Source organism: Ptychodera flava, chromosome 5, assembly GCF_041260155.1.
Source record: "Ptychodera flava strain L36383 chromosome 5, AS_Pfla_20210202, whole genome shotgun sequence".
In the NCBI taxonomy this organism is placed as follows: Eukaryota; Metazoa; Hemichordata; class Enteropneusta; family Ptychoderidae; genus Ptychodera; species Ptychodera flava.
In genome coordinates, this window is record NC_091932.1 from 21,395,924 (window position 1) to 21,405,307 (window position 9,384).

General features: G+C 39.4%; 1 protein-coding gene across 1 annotated transcript in view; it reads right to left on the bottom strand.

Moving 5' to 3' along the window:
* The window catches only part of LOC139133235 (digestive cysteine proteinase 1-like), a 35,089-nt gene extending 28,700 nt beyond the window's left edge, over positions 1-6,389 (bottom strand). Inside the window, exons 1-4 of the mRNA XM_070699731.1 lie at positions 6,261-6,389; positions 3,852-4,004; positions 1,694-1,866; positions 399-636 (exon numbers count right to left, since the gene is read on the bottom strand). Of these exons, the coding sequence (XP_070555832.1) occupies positions 399-636; positions 1,694-1,866; positions 3,852-4,004; positions 6,261-6,315 (619 nt within the window). The 5' untranslated portion in view covers positions 6,316-6,389. The remainder of the gene's footprint in view (positions 1-398; positions 637-1,693; positions 1,867-3,851; positions 4,005-6,260) is intronic.
* Between the last annotated feature and the right edge of the window lie 2,995 nt (positions 6,390-9,384).

The window sequence follows — 9,384 nt, forward strand, 5'->3', positions numbered from 1 at the left end:
GGCTTAGCGGTTTTGACTGTGATGTCTTCATTAGGTGACAGAGTGCTGTATGTTGTGCGTTCAAATCTGATTGAAAATCTCCTGAATTATCTCTAGGGGGTGGGGGGGGAATAAAATTCCTGATATTCACAAAACTAAGCTGCAGAAAACTTTTTTTACTTTGCAGGTGGTGTAAAAGTTTCAGAGTCTGCATATCTGTCCCTGAGGTGCATTCTACCTTATAAAGTACTCTGGCCAAAACGGCACCAGTGACTTTCTCAAGTATAGACTTCAAAGACAGTCTCCTTGGTGGAGATACTTATGATGAGGAATTTGCCTAAAGCACTACTACCCTTGTAAGAATGTGTGACCAATGTACAGCAAACACCTGAGTCTTACGGAAACACAAACTATCTCACCTGAAACTTCAAAAACACTTCGGTCGATAGGGGCTGTATCGTAGTACATATAGTCCACAAAGTACTTGTCATAGTGGGAGCCCAGAAGACTGTCATATCCCATCATCTCATACTGGATAGGTTTGGGGTTTTCACCGGGCAATATGTACATGGTGTATGTACTGGTCTTGCCGCCCTCTTTGCTCACATACTGCCATGTATCCACTGTTATTCCACGGACGATGCTTTTTCCGATTGACTGAAAAATTGCATGAATGATATTTAGTGTACCATATATACATTTATATGTCAGTATCTTAAAAATCTACATATCAAAATGCATGGCCATATATACTGGGTACGTATCCCCTGGCAAACTGACGATGCAAAAGGCTACTCATCCCAATACGTTACGTAATTGCAATGTTAGGCTACTTATTTTCTGGTTTGTGTATCCAATGTGCCATTCTGAGTGGAGCAACTATGGTGGCCCTGCAACAATTTTTCAACACTTATGTAAACCCGTGCGTGAGAACTGACGTTCCCTATGATGCCGAAACTAGTAAGTCTGATAATGTTTGTGGGAAAATGTTGCATGCTCCATAGGATTCAATGGTAACTTTTTGATGATGTGGCAGGCCACATAGTCATCATTCAACTGAAAGTGAACTGGAACTATTATCAACTTGACAACTTTTGGATGTAAACATGATCAAATTGCATATTTTACATAGGAAACACTTTGTTACAAAATTATGCATTGTAAAATGGATAAACTGCATAACGTACTCCCATAACAGTTATTTCACTATATCAATGCGCCATTTGATGATGAAAATCATTGTATTTTTCAACAGACTTTTATCTAACATGGAAATAAAGCATCTGATTGTCATTTGTTTGTAAGACTAAAAATTTGGAGTGAAAAGTATATAAGCATGTAATAAATTTTATTTAGCCTCAATAAGGGACCATGTACCCACGACACAGGAGACCATTTGCCTCCTGACGTTGGACAATTGGTCACCTCCCTCAGGCACACAGTTCCTTGTTTGGGCTTTAATATATCACAGGTGCTTGTAACTAACCAATTTATGTACGAACAGTTACAATTACCACGTACCATTTCTCATGTTTGCTAATCCCCAACTAGCGTGCCTCCAGCACATGGGGACAAAATCTGCAAGTTCATTCTTTTTAATTAAATCAATTTATTTGAACAGATAATTCAGACACTATTACTGCATTCATGGTACTTCGACACAACCCAATCTTTGATGAAGCATTTGAAAAAAATCCACTGGTTAACAACTTACAACAAACTTAGCCAGATCTGGGAGGGCTGTCTGTGGTACAACGGGTGCCTCTGTAGTGCCGTTGGTGAAGAAACAGGCATCAGATGTCGTCTTGGTCTTGTCTGTCATGGGAGAAATGATGTACGTTGCACCATACGGCCCTTTTGAGCCAAGGAGATAGGTCTTGTCCAAACCTTTTGTTAATCACCAAAGAATGAGAAAATGACATACATTATAATGACTAACAGATGAAATTATGTCAATTAGTGTTTCCCCTACGGTTTCAAGTGGGTGTGTAACTTAGGCATTGGTGCCTGAATGGCACAGCGACCACAGAGGCAGCCATGCTGTGTCTTTCGCATATATGCTAATTTATCATGTTATGTAAATCCAGCCACGTAGTCAAAACGTATTCTGAACGCGTACTTGTACCCTGTGTTGGCATTAAAAAAATGTGTTTTAAAAATGTTACCAGGTGGGAGTGCCACTTTAAGAGGTGCCAGGCGTGATATTTTAATCAACTTCATTAATTCAGCAGTCTTTTCCATCAATCACACATGAGCCAGTATCACAAAAATATTTACTGGCCAAAATTTCCCTCTTGTCTCCATGGAAACATTAATTCTTCATTAATAAATGCCTAATTTTTATCCCTGTGTACATTTGAGTTCAAAACTACAACGCGAAGATCAGTTGAATATTGGACAAAAATTTTGCTCACAATAAAGCCTATCCCTATGACCCATCATGGTTCATCAATTTAAAAAATACCGCAATTATACAGTGTCGCTCAAATTTGATCAGAATTGGTACATACCAAAGATCAACAATAAGTGTTATTTCTATCTGTTCAGTGCAGGAAAATTATACGTTGATGTTATGACAATTTCTGCACAGTACAACCAGAAAAACAACAAGAAATATTTAAACAAGAAAATTAAGAATGACAAAAGTAAATAAGGTCTGAAACTTTAGGTACTGAAGGTCAACTTTAGCAACATGCATAGCAGAGAATCTTTCAACCATGGATGTACAAAAATAGACATCCATGGTTTCAGCAGATCTGTTAATATGTCACAGTTCATAAACAATGACAGGAAACGACCAATTAGCTGTTTCAGTTACTGCTACCACTCCCAAACATAATAGGTACCCTGCATACAAATAGGTTAAAGGTCAAAATCCTCTTATTCAGATGTGTGGGCTGATTCAGTTCACTGCCACCACTCCTGCACATTTGCAGGATTTCCCTTTTTCTTACATCATTTGCACATTTTTGACACTGATGTGTTCATTTGAACAAATTCACATCTCAACCCCTACATCTACCTGTACACCAAATACTGAGACGGTAGCTTTGGTGGTATGGGAGCCTTTGTGTGTGACGGACATACATCCGCACATACATACCCACAAATATACAGACATACAGACGCCACCGACTCATCATATAAGCTCTTTTTGGTATTTATATATAAAACCAAATATGAGCTAAAAATGTGATTCCCTGTTCATAAATATTGAGATATAAAGGTAATAATTATTATTTGTTCTGTGCTACAGTTTTGTGAGATATTTAAAGTGTGGGCTGCATCTCTATGAACACACCTTCATGTTCTGTGTCATTGTTAAAGCCAGTACCTCACTAAATATTACTGATTTCCCTACTGGGGTTCACCCAATCGTATCGATGCAATCCTATTAGTGACAACACAAATGGTATGATGACTTCTACACCATTGATCCGTCTAGCCAAACATCAGCAAAAACACTGATGTTTTAGACACCATGTAGAGTAAACGAAACTGGAGATCACCGAACAATATATTCAACCCTTTCTCCCCAGTTTTCTGTACTCAGGTCCACACTCACCATTGAAAGAATGGGTTTGGACCAAACTATTGAGGTGAAAGGATAAGACAACTTACCATTACTCTCATTACTGATTACAATTTGCTTATAGGCCTGCTGGGAATAAATAATCACTGAAAATGGCAGGTTTTTTCCGCCAGCTATATATTTCGTTGAAGTCAATAAGTATTTCAATCATAATCACTGAGAAAGATTTTCAATCCGCCCTTTACGAATACCATCATAGCCCAATGCTAGGTCATGTGTTCTTTATTATCTTTCTGATAGGTCACAGCTACTTTTGGGTGAAGAATTTGAACAGACTTACCACCATAGAAGTCAATTCTGCTGTTTCCAAGGGAACCGTTGTAGAAGATCTCAAAGGGTTCTTCTAATTCAGCATACGGCAGGCGCAAGATACCTCTTGCGTGGTATGCTTTGCTGAACACTGGGGGCGCCCTCACTGGTCCAGCCACAGCACCTGAAGGACAAGCAAGAAAGGTGATTTTCAATCAAACATGATAATCCCAGAAGAGAACAAGGAGTCCACTAGTATCAGACAATTATGCACCGTAGCTGTAGATCTCTTTTTGTTTTAATTTGCATTTCACCTATACTTTCCTTTTGCTAGAATCTCCAAGCACTATGAAGCCTTACTGTACGGAATGTTGTTGTTCAGATATTGCAGAGAAGAATTTTATTCAGAGCCAACCACACTGTGCACACATCTATACTTCTTGACTGATTGGCATAACTGTGAGTTTTGTATGCATCGATAAGTTTACTGTTTCTACAATTTCAACAGAGAGCACGGGTGGTGCTCTCATTTGCTCAGAGTTCTGATATTTGTAGTCATATGATTAGACATGGACATTGCAAATAACGTGTTTGCGAGTTCTAGCTGGTGTTTGCTGTGCAGCTACAAGTTTTTGTTTTTCTGCCCTTCATGTGAACTAAATTCTTGTGGAAAGTGAAACATCATTTCTGCACATGCTGACCATACACCAGAGGAGAAGATGAAACCCATTTGGATTGTATGCAGCTATCATATGAAGTGGATTATTTCATTAGAAATCTGCCTCTAAAATCATACATTTTACCATACAGAAAGATCAAATTTTGAAACTCCACAAGGAATAACTCAAATTCCTGAAGAGAAAAGTAGACAGCTCTAAGTTTAAGGGTTTCTGATGACATACTGCTCTAATAGCTGTCGCTGACAGAAGAGTTAATTTGGGCAAACTTTTTCTGTTCATATTACACACAAGTGTGGATATTTGCTGCTTGAAGTCAGAACCTGATGTGTTTTCTGTGCTTTCCGCCATAAAATTGGTGCATTCCTCAACCACCAATACACAATCACTTCAGGAAGCCTTTGAAAGATGCATAATATCTTTTTGCATAAAAGAGGAAACGTGACCAGTGTTTGTGGTAAGGGCGGTATAAGCAGATAAATGTCATTGGGGTCCCCCTATATCAATGCAATCAGATTAGAAGATAGAAGAAACGTTACCGGGCTACCAATCATTTACCAATATTCCCCAACCTTGGCAAAAAACACAGGTGACACATCTAATTCTTGCAGTTTGGAAATATCTATATAGCCCATACAGCTGTAACATCGTAGCCAAAATACAGGTTTTTATACTTGCTCTTGTTTTTCTGCTTTTTTACTTATTTTATCATATTTTATACCACATATCATTAAATTGTACGTTTCTCCCCACAGTTTCACCTCTCCTAAATTTGTAACTCATGCTCATTTCATCAATGATAATAAATTTTCCTAGTGGCTGGGTAGACGTTGTCAAGAACCTCTCTGAAAATTTGGTTCAGCACACCAAATAAAAAGTATGGGTAAATGTACCAAAAGTATGTTTTTCCTGATACACGTTGTCAACGTCATGATCTCGTTCTGTGAAGTAAAACAATTTTGTGGTACAATTATCGATGTTTTGGTCACAAAATTTATAGCATGGCTGTGTGTTACCGGACATGCCTCCCACCAAAGATGCACAAAACATGTAGCCGGTAACATCCATCCCTGCTCTGCAAAGCTTAGTAACCACCACTCTTGCCTTGTCGAAGAACAGAATTCAATCTTTCGGACCATCGATGGAAGTTGCTGCAGTACAGTAGCACGAGATTTTGCCTGGGGTTGTCACCAGGGTTGGACGGCAATCTGGTTTTTGCCGTCTCGACCCAAATACCCACGCAAAACCTCGAGCTACTCTCGTCTACAGTATATATGATACTGCAGTGCAGTACTATGCAATGGAGCTCCGTTTCTGGCTCCACGATTGCTGCGGATCCGTAGCCCTACCACTCCCTTTGCTGGTTATGTTGGCCCCACTCCCCCAACATAACCAGCAAAGGGAGTGGTAGGGCTACGGATCCGCAGCAAGCTCCACGACTGCTGTTCGGAATATGTATTGTGCTCAATCATATGTAGCTGCAAGACAGTGACTGGGGATTTCACCTGGGGTTGTGGGTGAATATGACTGATCATGTAGTTAGTCTAACCATAGTCTAAACATGGAGGTACGGGCGAGATTGTACTCCCCTGCCCCAAAGGAAGAGCATGCAGACATCGTGACCGTCATGTGAGCTTGCGAGGTCAGACTGGAGGTCACCCGAGTAATTAGGGGAAATTGGCAGCTCTCACACTATTGAAACCTACATTCGTTGATGAAAGTCAGTCGCAAGCAGCAAAGTATATTAAAAACAGAACGCTTACCAACTCCGGACACCAACAGTGCGATAAAACACACAATACTATCCATACCGAACATGCAGTATGGAGCGGCGTACGTACACACAATCTACAACATGGTCACGCATGTGACATGACCGGAAGTAAAAGTGTAAATTACGCATAGCCGTCGAGCGGCTTGTTCCATTACGTGGACCAGCGAATTTCGTAGCATTTAATAATTATTTGATAAAGGCAAGTACATAGACTCTGATGAAGGTGCAACAGAAGCCGTTAAGGTACAATGTTATTTCACAAATACAAAACATGTCGCTGATGTAGCGTTCGCATATTTGTTGGCGGATCTGGATATCAACACTCTCGAGCGCATCTTTCGTAACCCCATGTCAAAAGTGTAGCGACCCCTTCCTCTCGAACGTGACGTTGTGGCTGCTCCATTTGCAATGAAACTTTTGACCAACCATGGATTGTCATGCCAATGGGTGCTCGCATTGTTGCACGGATAGTCGATGGAAGCCCGACCCTACTACCTAGGTTCGGCCTTCGATCGACTATCCACGTTTTCTTTTAGCTGCTTCCACGGTAGCCATGCGTACGATGCTTTCACAGGCACTCCTTAGCTGGGTAGTCTGGCCTACTAAGTAGATCGATTTTCGGATCGATCTATTGATCCCGTAGTCGATATGCCCGCCGTGAGTATTTAGGTTGCAGTGGCGGGCACATCGACTCAGCTCCGGGATAAATAGATCGATCCGAAAATCGTCTACTTAGCAGACTACCCAGCTAAGGAGCGCCTGTGGATGCTTTGTGGCGGGCAAGTCGAGTACTATAGCTGCGGGTCCATAGCTGTGGTGGTGTTTACGACTTTTACCCTCCACCACAGCGTTAAAAGTTGTAAAAGTCAAAATCAGTCCCGTAAAAGGCAGGAATCCCGTCTGAAAACACCACAGCTATGGATCAACAGCTAGTTGTGTGCGTATGTGCTTGCTCACCAGGGCATCAAGAGGCATTTCAGGCCGTGCACCCCACCACAGGATAACAAACCTGTATTTTTCAGAAGCCTTGGGATCCCTAGAATACGAAATGGAATTTTAACAGAAAAAAATAGGGATGCAATAGCTGTTAGGTTACAGTCATGTTTTGAAGGGTACCGGAAAATCACAATTTTGCGACCAATATGCATTTTCGTCAAATCTGTCTTCTTGTAAGTCATTTGCTGAGCTATTTTTTAACATAACCTCACTTTGGTATCTTTAGAAAGGCAATTTATTCCGTGTTGTCATATTGTAATATGCATTATAACACGCCACATGCTCATTCCGTGTCGCGATTCGCTAGAATACGTCACGTGACGAGAAAATAGATACGTCTAGTCCCCATCAGATCGACAAAAGTGACGTCAGAGGGTAAAAGCTATTTCCCTAGGGAAATAGTTGTGACCAAATTTGGAAAAGTGCCCGGTCACATGACCGTAGTGTCGTCTGCAGTTTTGCAACAATGCAATGGCGGGTGACTAGAACGTGATGAGCGTCCGGGATACGTGACGACACATTCTCTAAAACAGATTTTCCAACATTTTCCAACATTCCAACAGCGTTGAACTTGAACAGCTCATCGACGGAAAAGATTAAAGTGCAACTAAGGATGTCGCTAGGTATTCTTAGAATATTTTTTGAAAGAAAGTGGTACCACGTACAATTGAAACCGCTGTCACGGTGGAAACGTCGCCCAGTAAACTTGTCACAATGGATTGTTGCGGTGCAAAATATCAAAACGCATTAAAAACTATATATCAATACAACATGAGCATGTGGTGTGTTATAAAACACCTATAGCCTGGTCTTTATTCGGCCTATAGCTCCCCAGGCAATAGGTGTTTAATATCTTCTACAGTTTTTGTGAAATATGACCAAAACTTACCTCATACCCCAAAGTTTAACATCGCAAATTAAGTAAATCTCAAATTCTACCAGTTTTTTTAGCTAGTCATAATAAAAATTGCAATGCTTTGTATGAAATCTATTTTATTTGGTACAGGGATATGAAAGGAATATGAAATAGACTTTTAACAGAAAAATTTTTCAGAATTCTGAAGTTGTAACAGTCAGATTTCGAAGGTTACGCAAAATCTCAGTATTCCTGACTCACATGCGTTTTTGTAAAAACTGTCTTCTTATAGGCCTAAGTCATCTGCTGAGATTGAATGTAACCTGGGTTATTAGGTATCATTAGAAAGGTAATTTACTAGTCTGTAAAGTAACATATTGTAACATGCATTATCGTGTATACTTTTCATTGAATATGACCAAAACTTACCCCATACACCGAAGTTTACATCGAAAATTAACGTCATACCTATTAATGTCAAATTCTACCAATATTTTACATAGACATAAAAAATCAGGCAATGTTTTGCAAGTCTGTTTTATTTGGTACTGGGTCATATCAGAAATATGAAATAGACTTTAAACAGAAAAAATATAGGAATTATGTAATTATAACAGTCAGATTTTAATGGGTTACGCAAAATCTCAGTATTCCTGATTTGCATGCGTTTTTGTTAAATCTGTCTTCTTATAAGTCATCTGCTGAGCTTGTTATTGAATATAACCTAACTTGTTAGGTATCACTAGAAAGGTAATTTACTAGTCTTTAAAATGCAATATGGTAACATGCATTATTTTGTATATTTTATGTTTTCATGATATGTGACCAAAACTTACCCCTTACCCCGAAGTTTACATCGAAAATTAATGTCATAGCTAATGTCAAATTCTACCAATTTTTAATCTAGACATAAAAAAATCAGGCAATATTTTGCATTACATATGCTTTATTTAGTAATGGGACAAGTCAGAAAATTAACAGAGAAAATATTGGGATTGTATAGCTGTAACAGTCGTATTCTGAGGGGTACCGCAAAATCTCAGTATTACTGACTCGCATTCGTTTTTGTTAAATATGTCTTGTTATAAGTCGTCTGCTGAGCTTGTTATTGAATATAACCTAACTTGTTTGGTATCATTTGAAAGGTTTTAACTAGCCTTTAAAATGATATATTGCAACATGCAATATTTTCTACAGTTTTCGTTGAATATAACCAAAACTTACCCCACATCCCAAAGTTTGCATCGAATACAACTACCGT